The sequence below is a fragment of the Dromaius novaehollandiae genome, chromosome 2 (assembly GCF_036370855.1).
Source record: "Dromaius novaehollandiae isolate bDroNov1 chromosome 2, bDroNov1.hap1, whole genome shotgun sequence".
Taxonomy (NCBI): domain Eukaryota; kingdom Metazoa; phylum Chordata; class Aves; order Casuariiformes; family Dromaiidae; genus Dromaius; species Dromaius novaehollandiae.
This window is the reverse complement of record NC_088099.1, coordinates 96585238-96601649: the sequence shown is the minus strand read 5'-3', so window position 1 is coordinate 96601649 and position 16412 is coordinate 96585238. Positions and strand designations below refer to the sequence as shown.

The 16412-nt window shown below is 36.6% G+C and overlaps 1 protein-coding gene across 6 annotated transcripts in view; it reads left to right on the top strand.

Annotated features, from left to right (window-relative positions):
- The window catches only part of CDKAL1 (CDK5 regulatory subunit associated protein 1 like 1), a 450247-nt gene that overhangs the window by 379492 nt on the left and 54343 nt on the right, over positions 1-16412 (top strand). For 5 of the 6 annotated variants that reach the window (XM_064506972.1, XM_026112679.2, XM_064506971.1 and 2 more), the window contains 2 exons: positions 10685-10768; positions 13158-13322. In XM_064506972.1, coding sequence (XP_064363042.1) covers positions 10685-10768; positions 13158-13322 — 249 coding nt within the window. Of the gene's footprint in view, positions 1-10684; positions 10769-13157; positions 13323-13592; positions 13820-16412 lie in introns of those variants that run through there. The other variant, XM_026112698.2, reaches the window with a different exon arrangement.

Sequence of the window (16412 nt, the reverse complement as noted above, 5' to 3'; positions counted from 1 at the left end):
GTACAGCTATCTAACAGCAAGGTGGACCTTGCACCTATGCAGCATATTAGTAGTGTCCCTTCAGGAGCAGAGCAATTTTCATGGAAAATAAAAAGAGCAATTGTCTTAGCCCAGGTGTGATAGAGGAGTAAGATAAATTTAGGAGTTGGGCAATTCATTGAGATGTAGGTGAGAGGAGAGAACCTCACCTGCTTCTTGAGCTTGTTAATCTAAAGTTGCTAAAGAGATTTTCTTGAGAGCAGGGGTGGGTAGAGGGAATTGCTGTTTAGTGTTACTTGGATTTTTTTTTATTCTTATCAGATATGAGGAAAGTAGTACTCTGAAAAAAGGAAGAGCAGAGGAGACAACAAGGGTGGGGTAGGAAAATAAAATACTGTACACCACTGACCTCTGGATATGATCCAAGATTGAATGAGTGCAAACAGCAGAAACAAATCGAGTATTTCCATGTATTTTTGGAACATTTGTGTGTCAGGTATTGACAACATTAGAATACAGTGTTGGCAGCAGCTGTGGAAATATAACAATGATTTCTGCCTGGCATCCCCAGCATTAATAATTTTCTTTTAATGAAGGTAATTTGTCTCCTGTGACTGTGATTTTATATTTAACTTTAACTGTGATTAACTACAGGTTACTTACAAAAGGGAATGACCATAAATAGAACTTGATTTTATAATATTTTTTCTTTGTAGAATTGTGTTTTCATGCCCTCTGTGACATTATGTTTGCATGTGTATGCTTTTGTCACAGAGGCCTAAGAAAATCTTTTATTCTTGAGGCCTTTTGCACAGGAAGTTGGGAAGGACTTCAAAGCTGGACAGACCCACTCCATTCCTGACTATTGAATGCTCTTGGGCAATGTGTAAAAATTCCTCAGAATTCCTATTTTCACGTACGTTGAAGACACTTAAATCTATTATGTAATGGTTTCTCTTACCATACCCACACAGAGAGCCAAAAAGGTCTGTTCCTGACATAATTTCTGAAGAAACATGTTTTTCTGTTATTTTTTCTGTTTACAAAGACTTTGCGCCATAAGAAGTTACATGCCTGTGTAGCTATGGTATTGTTTAGTGTGCTAACCACTCTGTTTGTTTTATTGGTCATGTAACCAGTATACCATACTGAGTTTGGAATTTGAAACCTGCTAGGTGAGAACGTAATAACCATCTAGTCTGGTTACTGATGTCAGGGACCCATAGAACTACAGCCAAAATGTTGTCATCTTCTCTAATTTTTCATAGAACTAGGTATTCAGAAAGACTTACAGTTTTAAAACTTGCATTACAGATTGCAGCATGTCCCTTGTTGAATCCATCTTAATAATGAATGGCCTTACAATTAAAAATTTACATCTTCCTGCACTTTTTGCTGTGTTAAAATTCAAACTGCAATATAAGATGTTGCATTTTGGTTTGAGAGAAACCCCTACTACCTTTCAATTTTTAGTATATCTTTTTTGGCTTTGTTAGCTAAGGACACTTTTAAAGAGAAGGTTGCATGCAGTGCTGTTAAAGTGAACTTATTTACAAAGTAGTGAGGCCTTTAGTTTGGCATATTTGTTTCTGATATCATAGAACATTCCTGGTTTGCTTTTCCTTTTTCTTTTCACAGCTTTGCAAAATGTTATGTGCTGAGGCATTTACAACAGCACACAATTGAGATTTCTATGATAACTATATGGATAGGCTTGAGAGTTAAGTAAATATAAACAAGATGATGTTAGGAAAAAGCCCTTAGTCCATAATCAAATTTTTTTTCTTCCTTCCTTCCAGAATAGAAGTGATACATTTTATGATTTTACTGAACTGTTCTCCGTTAACTTCCTTCAATGGATAATAAAAGAACTGGTCAGAATTATTATTCTAGTAAGTAATGAAGACATGCTTATCTTCATTAACTATTTTATATGCAAATAGCTATTGGACATACTTTTAAAGGATATTAAAATGCATAGCAGCTAGTTCGATGGTAGTGAATTTTAAATTCTACACAACATATTCAGTCATATCACATTTATCACTCTTTAATGAATCATTCAGTTTGTTTGCACTTTAAGCCCTTGATGATATTTCTGTCATTCAGCATAGTGCAACTAGAAGTTTCAGTCTTTCTACGGCCTTACCTTACCTTAAATAGAAGAAAAAACCTGAAGTGTGTAATTTCTAATCATACATTGGCTATCTTCAAAATAAAAGAAAATAATGTCATTGTTCTAGCCTCATTAACTTTATCAGCCTCTGACCATGTTCAGATGCTTGTGTTAGCAGCCTGTGATTCATGTATGCAAAAGGAATTTTATTATTCTTTTGAAAAGAAAGCTGATACATATTCATGCTTTTTTAACTCTTTCAGGTAGTGTTGTCATTTTGTATTTTTAAGTTACTAAAATATTTTCCAGCAAAGTTATCTGCTATTTATTTTATGTTTTGTTAAATATATTGATAGAGCTTTTAGTGAATTGTTTTGGGCAGGAGTTGCATTTTGGGGATATGGGGAGAGGAGTCATTTTGGAGCTTAATTTTTTCCTATTTTCTCCCATCTGCTTTTCCTTTGTTGTCAAATGACACGAATGGGGAATACTGGCTTTAGTTGCAGGAAGAGCAGAAAAATTATATTGAAGTTTTGGAAAGAAGCCCATCTTCTTGGAGGAGTCTTTTTGATGTATTTAATTCAAAAATATTGGGCTAGAGATTACAGTTCTTCTGAAGGCATCCAGTGTTACTGTAGGGACTCCAGTATTGTGTCAGTGAGGACAGTAATGACTGTTGAGTTGAGTCAATGCCTTTTTCACACTGAGGTCTATTTTCTTGTATCCAGTATTCTCACCTACTCCGACTCTTTCCTGCTCTCTGCTGTCTGTGAGGTCGCAACCTGCCGTTCTGCCTGTGAAGCAATGAAGTGATGTCCACGTTAGGACATTTTATTGTTGCTGGTAATTCTTTCCAACATTTGATAATGCTGAATCTGTACTGAAAGCTATATACATTAATCTGTGCTACACCAGCACCATTGCAAAAGAGCCACTGGTGAAGGCTTTTGTTATCAGTTATTTCTTTATGTAGGGTAGACAAGACTTTAGTCTGAGAAAACAACAGTTTTCTATTGCAAGTTCTGGACAAGTTATTTGATAGGGTATTTACCAAGATGAAGATTTGTAAATTCTCCTATAACTACTACTTGTCTGGGCTTATGTGGCTGTTAAAAGAAATCACCAATGCAGGAATTGCATATTGTTGCCTTAGCAACTGACACTTCATATTGTGCTCAAAGCACTTGGAAATATGCAGTGCATCTTAAGGAATTGCTGCCAACAATAACAGCCAATCTTAAGTAATTTTAAATAATTTCAGAGAGGAAGTTGAAAAGATATCATTTTCTTAAAAGACCACCATATTTTTAAGCTTGGTAGCCTCATTTCCCCACAAGGTTAGCTAATAAAAAAATAAAATAAAATAAAATAAAAAAACCCAAATGCCTGTTTATGCAATGCCACCAGAATCTATGCGATATGGATTCCTTTAAACTCCATCCTCTGTTGTAGAAGATCAGCTTTAATGGTTAGTTTCCTATAGTTATATTTTGTTTTAAAATGTCAAGTTTTCTTTAGGCCAGACTTTTTGCCTAATTTTTTGTTTCGTTTGAGAATTATTATTGGTATGCAAGGAAGACAGAGACTTAAAAATATTTTACCTATTCAAATATTTCCCTTTCCTGTTTTGAACAGATCATTTCATTCAGACTTTGTCTATACAGTGTTGCACACAGTTTTATGAGATTTGTAAGATAACTTGAAATAAGTGGCTTTTGCCAGTGTTAGGTTAAGAGACTTGCTCAAGTGTTCATGCGACGTGATGGTTCCAAATACCAAATCTACATATATTATTTTATATTGTTATAGCAACTTCCCCAATTTTCTTGTCTCTATTCTGTGAGTTGTGTAAGTATTAGAATTAGATTTTGCACATGTGAAAACTGAGTTTGAGAGAGCGTAACGTAATATCCAGAGTCCCTTAGCAAGGCTGTGCCAGATCCAGAATAGAAGCCTGTTCTGCTATCTGACCTTGGGCTTTTGCTACTCAAGGCCAAGTTTACAACAGAAAGAGCTGAAAGTGAGAGGGATGGCTTTAAGAGGCAATATATAGCTCCCATTTCTGAAAACTGATTTTCCTTTTATGATATTGTACACAGTTAATAACAGAAAGGTAGTGTGACAGAGTTGTCAACACTCCGCTTTTATTACCGCTTTTCTAGACAAGTGAAGCAATGAAAAGAGAGAGAGAGAGAGAAGAAAAACATAAACTTACAGAATTTAGAAGGAATCAAATATTTTGAGGACCAGTTGTCGTTTTTAGGTCACCACTCACATCTCAGTATAATTTTCCTCTGAGCTGCATGGCAGGGCTTGTATGTGCTTGAAGAAGCTACATTTTCACAGCAGGGGACCAAAACAGACTGAAGCAGTCAGATGCAGGTGCACAGTAATAGAAAGGATCTGTTTACCCTGAAGCGTGAGCAATGGTCCAAGAAAGCAGAAGCAGTCTTCCTCCATCCCTCGCTTCCTTCTCCCCCTGCTTTTCCCCTCCTCTGTTGATGCTCCAACAAATTCATAAGGGGACCAAATAGTTGTTGTTTTAATGAGATGTATTGCCCACTGCTGAAGGGCAGAGGCACTTTTTTTTTGTTATGATGAACATGTACTATTAGAGCTGGCTGTCTTTAATTTATACCTCATCCTTCCTGCTTGCACGGCCTCAAGCCAGGCTGGCAAAGGGTTGAAAGAGTTTATCCTGTGGGCATCTGTTGGCTGTGTCCATTCCGAATTTTTGAATGATGCTATGGAAAGGGCAGTATGTCTGAAGCTTGTGTTTAAAAGAAAAACCAAAAAGCAAAAAACAATTTGTTTAGATATTGTGAATCATACATTTCATGTAATTCTTTTAAAATAAAATTCCTGCAGCTTTGCTTAAAGATCGACAGTTTAATAATGGTGATTTGAAAAAGGCAGCTCTATTGGTTAGCAGTGAAATGAGACATCTTGACAAATACTGGGTGCTTTTTGCTTGGGATTCTGGAGTTCTCTAGTAAAAGCTAAGTACTGAAGATCATCCATCACTGTTTCCAAGATTGCAAAAAATCTGAATGATTTAAGTAAGGGAAAATCACTGACTTATAGCAAGTACGAAATAACAAAATATAGCCACATTGGACTTAAGTGCTCAAAAGTCTGGTTTGTATGGTGAGACTAGTAAAATCCTCTATCTTTTAATAGTTTATTTTGTAATTCATACCTAGCTCTGTGATCTGTATAAGAGATCTAGAACTTTGTTTTCCTCGCTAAGTAGCGTCACTTTAGTACTGAGGCAGCATTGCCTAGACGTCAGGATTTTGGAAGGGGAAGCAGGAATATATGAAATCCATGTGGCAAATTCCACCACTCTGTTTCTTTCCTCAGGTGCAAAATGGGCCAGATTAGCGTTGTAAAGATTAATCTGATAGATGCTTGCATGATGTAAAACCCTAAATATTAATATTATTCTGTTATTGCACTTCTTTACTGGACTATATACAAAATATAACACAGAAAGCAATAAAAGGAGAAACCTACACATTTGGAATTGGGCAGCTGTAGTAGCATAAGCCCTAGTAAAATACAAGCCATCTATGCTGTATTGTACAACATTATTTTTATGATGGCATAAAAATTACTATGCTAAGTTGTTGAAAAGTTTTAAATTTGCTTTCAAATCTCCACATTTAAAACACTAACAACTCTGTAGAGAAAATCTGAGACAAGTCCATTCAGAGCCTCTAGTACTACCTTCGGAAAGGGAGATGTACAGCCTAAATGTTGGAGGAACAGTGTTGAATAGCAAAAAAAAAAAGTGGTATCAAAGACACTTTGGAAAGAGTGGAAATTGATGTTTTGGCATCATCAACTTGAGACTGTGTGATAAGTCTGTAGAAACTGCCCTTTTTACAGAGGGGTTGTGGCACAACCAGGCTTCTGTTAGATGGAGAAGTGTCTAAATAGAAGGCTTAGAGAATGCTTAATTATGATTTTTGATAAATTTGGTCTTCAACTACTTAAGAATTATTGTGATTCATGAAAAATAGGTCCAGCAATTGTTTTCAACAAGGCTGTAGGAAAGGATACATCACCTGCATAATTAATAAAAATTTGTATTAGTTATAACACCACTGAAAAACTAGAAGGAAAGCATACTAAAATTGCCGTAGAATGAGGGCTTTCTAAATGACTTTTGCTTAAGCTTTGTTATACTTAGTAAAGGCTAAACTATGTATGTTTATCAGAAATATTCTGTATATCAGAATAATCTGCTAAAACATACCCACACAAATTGTGGCAATATGTATTTTCTATTGCCTGCTTTATGATGTATTTAAATAACAAAAAAAGGAAACTAGTTTTCTATGTGGCTTCAAAACCACATAGATATATGTAGCCACTAAATATGCTCCATAATCTTTGGGGTCAGAACTAAGCCACCCTCCATCAACACTGATCACTCATTGATTCAGCCTGAAAGGAGGCTTTGGCTATGGTTTCTAAATCAGTGGAGATGACTTTGTGTGCGTTATGCCTTTTTTATGGGAGAAGTATAGAAATGCAGCAGTTACTTTAAAAAGAAATTTTTTTTCGCCAAAGAGAGAGTCTTTTAAAAACCAAACTAGAAAAAAGTCAGAGACAGGTATGGTATAGAAACAGTGAGAAAAATCACATGCAACATGCTCTGGCTGTAGTAAATGATGAGTCAAGTTTGAACAGTTATAGTTCTCATTAAAAAAAGATTATGGCTATATGTTATCTGAGTATAATTACAGTAGGCCACTGTTGATGTTACATAGCTGTATTCAGTCAAAACATGCAAATAGGGTCAGTCTTTTGCACTTGTAGTACTGTAGAATTTAAAATCAGCCTGGTGTTGTACATGATTCAGTCAGCTTTGGTTTAAAAAAAAGGGGGGGAAAAAGCTAAAAAAAACCCAAACCTAATTTGACTGAAGCCCAGAAAGATGTTTGACATTTCTTAGCATTTATTCATTTTAGAAATCCAGCCGGCTGGAAAAATTGCATTTTATGATGCTCAGTAGAAGAAAATCTGAGTTACAGAATTGTCATGTCAGAATTTCCTGTAGGATAAACAAAAATGAACCACAAGTTCGTGAATGATTTGGTTGCAAATTAGGAGATTTACAAACTACCTGGCAAGTGCTGCAGTGTAGGAGGTGATAGGACTAGTAGTGCTTGTTGTGATATTTTCAGTGAAAACAAGTTCTCTTTGTGTAAACAATGCCACCAGTTTGTCTTGGGGTGGGAGAAGTTGCCAGGCAAGTCTTTCACTGTCCTCCGTTATTATTTTCATGCTGTCCTCCAGAAAGAAAGAAATCCTGCTTCTAAAGGAGCCTTTCTGAAGCGAAGATGCCAGTGCTGACTTTGTGCTGTTCTAAATGCTTTGTCGAAATTGCCCTTCCCTGAGCTTCAAAACTCCTGCATACCTGTGGAAGCAGATGAAAGAACAGGAATACAAATAAGATCCTGAATTACTTGTGCTGGTACATGCCTGAAAAAAATCATCAAAGGTTATTATAATTATGACTGTTATTAGATATCGTGTCTGATTTCTGCATATTTAAATTCTTTCTGAGAGAGGTGAAACTTAGGCACTTGCAGATCCCAGGGGAATAATTGCAGGAATGACGACATATATTCCACTTCTTGAACAAATTTCAATACCAAAGCCGCATTCTGCGTACTTACATTTCTTTTTAATTATGCTCGGATGCAGGATAGATAGTCATTTTCTCTCTTACAAATGTATGTAGCCAATTAGTGTTGTAGATCATGAATACCCAGTGGCCTAACTCATTAAATAGAACTTTCCTTTTCTGTCATTATGGTAAGAGTCTGCAAATATCTGAATACTGTCTTCTTCTCTGAGGTCAGCCTTGGCCAACATTACAAACCCAGTAACTCAAGAAAATGAACAACATCAGGTTACCTGCGCTCATCATAGTAGGCTGTATCGTTTTCTTTTGAGTGGGTGTGAGTGTACAGGTGTATGTGTCCTAAATGGGAATGGGCTGTTCTGCTCCTTTGTACTTGTACTTGATGTTAGTGCCACAAGCTTGCTGCTATGGGTTGAATTCATTCCTCCTGATTTCTGCCTCTCACCAAGAAATTCTGAGCACAGAAGTACTCTGTGGAGCCTGCTGGGATGTAGAAACCCATTTATGCTCCTTGCACTCACGGAAGCAGAAAACTCGGCAATGTGCGTCTGAAGAGACCACTGTGTGTATCAAATGACCCAACACAGGTGTTCTTTTCTTCTCCCCCTTGATTTTTTATTTTATTTTTTATTTTATTTTATTTCTTTTTGCATAACATACTTGCCACTGTCATCTGCAAATATGAAGATAGCACATGTAGTTTGGAGTATCTCACAGGCGGGATTCATAGAGAGCATGGAGGCAGAAGGTGGAATATTTTGACCAGAGAGAAGCAGGGAGCCACAAGACAACTGCGGACGATTTACAGACCTAGTATTGCTTTCCGCCGGTTTTGCTAAGTTACGGTATTGATAAATAATGTGAAACGTGGCTGGCTGTTTGGCTTTGGTGATTTTCAGTGCCAGACAGGGGTAGTGTGTTTCCTCAAGGGTGAGTATTGATGAACTAACATTACCTCCTCCTCTTTTTCACAACATTGCACGACATCTCAGACTTCCTTTTGTAGCACTACAATGTCATACTGGATTGTGATTTTAAAAGCTATGGTCTGAAATATCACAGAAAAAACAAAACCTCTCCATTCAGAGGAAACTTTCCCTGTAATCTTGTTACTGGCATAGTTATTTCCAGTACCCTCTTGACATGCATCTGCAAAATTCCTCTGGGGATTGGAACTGAATAACTATTTTTTGAAAGAAAAAAATACCGTAGCATTTAGGAGAATGGTAAATGGTTACACTGGATTTAGATTACTAGAACCTAAATATACTGTGTGTATTGTTGTTTGTAATTACAGGCTTCCCAGAGAAACACTGATATATATTTTAAATATGCTATAAACAGCTCTTAAACACCCCTTAGAAGTATGCAAAAAATATATATATCTTTTCTGTTATGAGGATTCTGTCACTAGGTCTGTGACTCAGGGCTTGCGCCCCTTCTGCTGTGTACCCCACAGTTGTGATCCCAGGAAATATACTGTAACTGCAGTTTGGGAGAGGACCTGGGTGCTCACCATCCCCCCCGTTCTCCAGGGTTTCCTTTGGGAAGATCCCAGGTGTCCTAATTTCTACCTGTTTTTCCTTTTGTCATTAATTGTGAGAGAAAATCGTAAAAATCTTATATGTTACTTTTACTGCTTGTTCCTTGAAGACTGAAGACATCATTATCTAATCTGCATCTTCTTGCTAGCTCACAAGAACCTTATGATAGAGTCCTCAAATCTTCTGCATAACAGCCACCACTCGGGTGTGGAGGAAGTCTTTCCAAGAGGGGTCTTGAACTCAATTTTTGCTCACGGATATTGAAAGTTTGGAGTAAAATATGAAAACATGTTGTTGATGCTTGAGATAGTGACAGTAATAAAAGCAGTATGTTAATTTAGCTTGCTGGACAGTTGTAATTTGAAGAATACATTTGTCAAATAGCTTGGAAAAAATCCAGGGTACATTTAGATGAAGCAACTGGAGATGGGCTTAGACTGAAAATATGAGTTAAATATCCCTTCAAGCTTTGCAGAAATCCAGAGCTAAACTTCATTATACAACTCAGTAATGGATGAAGTAAAAGGTGTTGTGCAGATGATTTTGAAACTTGCAGAGAGTCAGATCCTGATTTATACCTACATGGCAACTAACTGGAACTGGTTTTCTATGTGGTCTTTCATTTGACAGAATTGTGAAATACAGTTGATGCCTTCTTTGAACTATGTCATTGAATATAGAAGTTGGGACATATAAATAATATACTGTAGCTTAGTACTGTTGTGTCTATGAGTTGTTAAAAAGTTACTTCTTCACTAAGTCTTTTTAATATACAATGGAAATTTCTGTGTTGATTGTGCTGCCATGGATATTAATGTGGTGTCATGAGTACAGCTCAGTGATATCGCTAAGATGGGGTGAAAAGATGCCCTATCATAGTAAACAGTAATTGTGTCTTTAGGGAAAAAAAACAGCTCAAATGGATTAGCTTGATGGTATCTATGAGTTCTGCAGCGTCACAGTTACTTGCTTAGTGTTGTTTTATTTGCAATTTTTTTTTAACCTATACTATGGGTTGTTGCAGAATTTGATACTGAAGGTGAGTTTTTTGATTAATCGGATGAAGCAGTGATGGACCACATGCACATCTAACATGTTTATTTCTGTTATTGTGTTAATGAAAATCAGTTTACAGGTCTGAACTGGCTTTCTGTGTTAAGCCATTACAATACTACAGTTCTAGCCCCTAATTGCAACCTCGCACCCTGACAATTTTAGACTGTTTGAATTAAGACTTTCTCCACCCCACTTCCTTGCTGACACTGAATTTCCGAAGAGAATCTGTTTATTTCTGCTAAGTGTGTTTGTTTGCGGTTGCAGTTCTCTTCAGAACATCATTTGTGGGTTTTGTTTTCTCAGGCCTCTCTCTTGTCTTTTATTTTGCAGGTTGGTGAGAGGCAGAGGGTTCTGGTAACAGAAGAATCCTTTGATTCCAATTACTATGTCGCTCACAATTGCTTCTATGAGCAGGTACTGTAAAATAAACAAAATAACATCTTTTTGCTTTATCTTTGCTTTCTGGTAATGTCAGCAACAGTGTGCCACAGTGCAAAGACAAGCAGAGAAAGAAAGATACCCTTTCCAGGAAAGGTGTGACCATCTGGACTTATTTGTGAGAAATTTTGTGTCTTTCTGTGTTGTAACTTTCAAAATATCAAATTGTAAATATAATTTACCTGAAATCATGTTAAGAAATATGCAGTAATTCTTTGGATATATAGCATGTGGAGGATATATGTGGCTTTTAGTTCAAATGCAAAATCTCACAAAGGAGAACATTATTTGAATGGTTTGAAACACTGTTCATTATTACAGAAATTTTAATTCGTGAAGTCTCAGAACATTGTTTTCTTAATAGTTTAATCTTGATAATTTCCATACATCTTTCAGAAAATCCTTTCAGGCAATGCAATTTGCCAAAAGATTAATTTCTAACAATGGGAGAGATCAGAAAAGATCTTGGTGGAAAAGAAAGGCTTCTCTTGTTTATATTAACACTTCAGTCCGAGATGTTTTATTTCCTCCTAGGTACTTTCTGTAAATGGTTCTTTTCACACAGAAACATAATCTTTATGAGCTAGGGTGGAAGTACAGGATCTATTTCACAAAATCATTATTTTTACTCAAAAGCAGATTATTTGCTGAAAGCCAATAAAATAGCCTTCTCTGAATCATCTGTATTTCATTCTGGTTTTGCAATTGGCTTGTTCTTCATTTTCTTGCCCTGAGCTGCCTACAGTTGACTTTGGTTTTGCTACATTTAGTTATTCAGTTGTCCTATCATGATAGGCTGTTGAAGATGACTCTGCTTGTGTAGTCAAACAATAGTGCTTTATTTTACTCCCATATTATGTTAAAGCATTTATTTAAATTTTTTTTGCTTCGTGTTAAGTAATATTACTGCTTTTGAAATATCTGTTACTCTTGGATATCTAGTTCACTAATTACTATTTTTCCTATGTTTAAGTCTTGTATATCATTGTTTCTTGCTTTTGTAGTTTATCAGTCAGATTTGAAGAATATGGTTCACCATATAGAGATTAAAAAGAATTTGCTTGGGGCTTTTTAGTGTTTAATGGTTGTTTCATGAAACTTTGATTAATTAAACAGAAAGTGGTATGTGAAAAAGTGTTGATGTTTCATGATGTTTTTGTATAGCACCTAATACAGCTCCTGACTGGGACTGGTAAAGACTATACTAAATACAAATAATAACTTTGGAAATTTTAAATTTTGTGTTGGAAAAAAACGCTTTCCATTATCAAAATGCTTATCTTTTCCCTAAAATCCTATAAGTGACATGTTTGACAAGGGTAATATCCTACTTCTTACCCAGGTAAGCACAAGACTGGGTGCTAGGTGACTGACGTTATTATTAGTAAATGTAATGGTAGTAGATTTAAAATCACTCTTGAGTGACTAAATATTGTGTTATACTTTAGAAAATGAAGTTTGGAGTCCTGATGCCATGTTCTGTTAACTCGATACTCTCTCTTCACTGAAGCTTTTCTGTATTTAAAAGGTTTTCCAGTAAAGCCACATCAGTAGAGCTATGTTGGCAGACTTCCTGGCAGAAATGCAACTTAAATTTGTCAGAGGTTTTGGTGATACAGTTTAAACTAGTTCATTGAACGAAGTAGTCTACACTTACCAAATACTTTGCCAGATCAGCAGTTGAGACTGGGGGTTTTCTTGGCAAAACTTAATTTCTTAGTAGTATGGCTTTTTCCCCCCCGCCCCAACAAGTGCTTACATCACAAAAATGTTCGAATGTAGGCCGAGCCTGGCTTCTTGGTTGTTCACAGTACCTCCCAGATATTTTCACTTAATTTCTGTCTTCTTCTGAAGTAGTAATCATTTATCCGCATCTGTGTCCCTGAGGATTTATATTTAATACTGTTACTGACATTTTAAATATGGGGATACCAAAATTTACAGACATCACAGGCCTAGTGATAGTTAATTACCTAATTTCCCTAATTTAAATTTGCTCAAAGGAATCTATATAGAAAGAACTGTGATCTAGTTGCATTGTAATCCTAACTCAGCGTTAGGATCATGGCTTTATATTTGCCACTTAGTTCCAGTTAGCCTCAGCTTTCTCATCTCTAAAAGCCAAAGATGTCTTCTTGTCTTAAAAGATTGTTAGGAAGCTCAGCAGAAGCCTAGAATCTAGAACTCTTACAGTCATGAACATCTTGAGACTTCAGGGAAAAACTGTTGAAGTTCTTCATGATGATTTCCTCCAAGTGGGACACCTAACACCTGCTATAGGTGAATCTAGAGAGCTACTGGTTGGCTGGAGACACTGATGGTCTTCATGGTATTCAGTAACTATGTCTTTGTCTTTATTTGAAAGGTTCTTGTACCAAAGGATCCTCTGTTAATGGGTAAGATGGTAGAAGTGAATATTTATGAAGCTGGTAAACATTTTATGAAGGGGCAACCAGTGTCAGATGCCAGAGTTTACACTGCATCCATCACCAGACCATTAGCAAAAGGAGAAGTTTCTGGTCTAACAGAGGTAAGTAAAAGACATTTTCTGCTTTACTACACTAGTAAAACAGCAGCTGTTCAAGCATAATGATTCCAGGCTATGTATCTGTTATCATTTTATAGTTTTCCTTTTATGTATGTATGAAGCTTTAATCTTTTCTGACAGACTGAAATCTGAATTTAAAAGTTTTGGGGTTTGGGGTTTTTTTTTTTGGGGGGGGGGTTGTTTTTTTTTCTGATGCCCATAGCTTTACTTTGCTGACTGTAAAGGCAGTAATTAGCTTGTTTCTTGTTCCAGGGTGTGAGATCCGGAAAGAACTTACTAGAAGGGAAAAGATTTAACAGCAGAAATTATATAGTTCAATGTATTTCCTCCCTAGTTTAATGTAAGGATGAATCTGTTTGTTTATTTTCTTTTACAAAGCTGTTTTAAAAAGTATTCGTTCATTTCATGTCTGTTAAGACAGTTCAAAATTGGGTCCAAAGGTTCAAAATCCATTGATGGGTAGATGTATTGAATATTGTCAGTATATTTTGGTAGAAGGTCAACATCTGATTTAGTCAAGTAAAGAAAAAGAAACTCCTTTTAAAAGGTATCTGATCTTTATTTTACACCTCAGTAGATGTGGCTGTTAGCCAAGTATTCTCATGCATTTCATGGAGCTCTAGTTGTAAAAGCTGATGGAGTGTGAAATGAAAATGTATATCACATTTCTAAGCATCATTTGATGTCCTTTCGCCAGCACTGTTGTTAGGAGCTCCGAAAACATGTAGCAATAATTTAGCACATGGAAGAACGATAACTGACAGTTTATAAGTCACCTTGCTGTTTTTACAGTAAATTGTTGACAAGTATTAAAAAAATTGTCTTTGTTAAAGTTATAGGGTGGTCATATTGAAAAGAAATAATTAATGTATAACTTACAGGACTAGTGTTAAAATTAAGCTATTTGGTATCTCAAATAAGACCGCCTACGGAAACACAGAGCAACAATAATGCACCTACAATAATGTGTTTGGCAGATCATGAAACTTAAGCAACAACGGATTACTAGGCTCTACTTTGAATAGTGACTGTGCGTATGTGTATATTTGCCTGGTAAGGGACTGTAAGAGGAAAAAACAGCCAAAAATTTTAAATTTTCTGATTGGACTTTGTAGTTTTTAAACACAGCTGCTTTTTTCATCAGAACATTTTTTTAATAATCCACTGGAACAGAACCAAGTCTGTCATTAAACAGAGTACGTGCTGCCAGAAGCTTGTACCATGGGAACGAGCAAGCAGAAAGTGGACTGAAATTTTGCATGTTAAAAATGAGAGAGAAAATGATGACCAAGATGACTGATAATTTCATAAGAAATCACAGAGATATATGTAAGATGTAGAGTTCTGCTCCTACCCTTTGACTAGATATAACCAGCCATTGGGAATGCCCAAATAAAAGGGTATAGCAAGGGAATGATACAGCAAATTGCTTTTCATAATTTCAGTGACTGCTGATACTCCTTCTAGGGAGTTTTGTCCACTGGACGTGTTAGGAACTTTCATTTTCTGGAAAAAAACTACAGTCTCAACAGTTCGGTAAATGGGACGTCTTCTGTATTATATTAGCAAGTTACAACTGAATGCTTTTAATCACGGTCAGTCACTGTACAAGGCATGTAACATGAACTGCAGTTGTCAGTGGGATGTTCCTCCTGACAAATGATATGTAGGTGGCATATAGGGAACTTAAAGGTATTTAAGTGCCTGGGAAAAAACTATGGCACTTTGTCACAAAAATCACTATTGATTTTACCTGAGTGAAAGGTGCTCTTTATGTTGTTTTTTATGATTGGACTGCTGGGAGATGTTTCCTGCTAGATGAGCTTGAGACATCTAATTCTAAGCTAAAATGTTTGTGCACAAGTTTCATGTTAAAACCATGGTGGGTGACTCCATTTCATGTAAAAATAGGGACAGGGATGACACATGTCATATGCCCCTTTATGTAGCTTGTTATGTGCACACTTGGCGGGTTGTGGGGGAAGAAAAATGAAAGAACTTAGAACATATGTATTCAGATACTGCCACCAAAGTAGCCAAAGATCTTGGATCTTCAACAAGATCCCAGGGTGCTCCAAAAGGGCAGCATACAGAACTAAACCTTAGATCAGCTTTTCTGTTGAGTCAAGCTATCTAATTACAGAGCGGAGAGGAGGAAAAGTTACCTAAAACAGGATACAAAAGGAAGAAATGAAAGCACGTGGCCTTCTTCACTCTCTCCTTCCCGCTTTCCACACAAATGAGCAAGAATCAGGGCCTAATTTACATTCCAAGTATTAAAATAATGGGTAGCCAGCTGCCAGGTGGTTCGTCTAAGATGAGACACATTTCTGTTGTGCAGCATGCCTGTCCTCTCGGCAGAAGCTCTTTTAGGCACCAACCAGCACCTGCGGTGGACATGCTTTCCATAGTGTGCAGGGAGTTTCCAGTGCTGGCAGTGCTGGACCACTGGTCTCACCCTGCATGCTGCAAATTCCTCTTAACTTCTTTATATTTGGTGGTCCCTGATGAGAGCTAGTTCAAAGAGGCATGTAAATTTAAACTTAGACTGAGGTAACCTAGAGCAAAGCATGTGATATTGGGCTGCATTGCTGTAAAACATTTCCATGCTTCAGTCCACTCCCAGTCAACAAGGCACTTAGCTCTTTCCTTATGACCTTGTACATTGCTGGGGCTGTAGCGCACACCTTACAGTTCAGCATATACATGGGTGCTATGAGGAAAAGGTATAGACTGCTGAGTCAGGGCTGTAATGTGGTTTTAGGCAGTCTGCATCAGTTAAAAAGATGCTATTTCTGTGCATCGTAGGCATCACTTGCTGTTGTTATCAGTATTTTCATTAACTTGCCCAGGAGTCATTAAAAGAGGTATTTCAAAATAAGTCATGAGTGTACTTCTCTCTGAGGAATTTTCATGGGAAAAATGACATCTTCCAAAACTTTATAGTTTTAAAGGAAATGAATCATATGATTAAAAGAAAGAGTTTTAAAAACTGAAAACACCATAATATGAAGATGTCAAGGCAAGCCACAAAACCACCTTAAGAAAGAAACTTATATAAATGCTGTGATG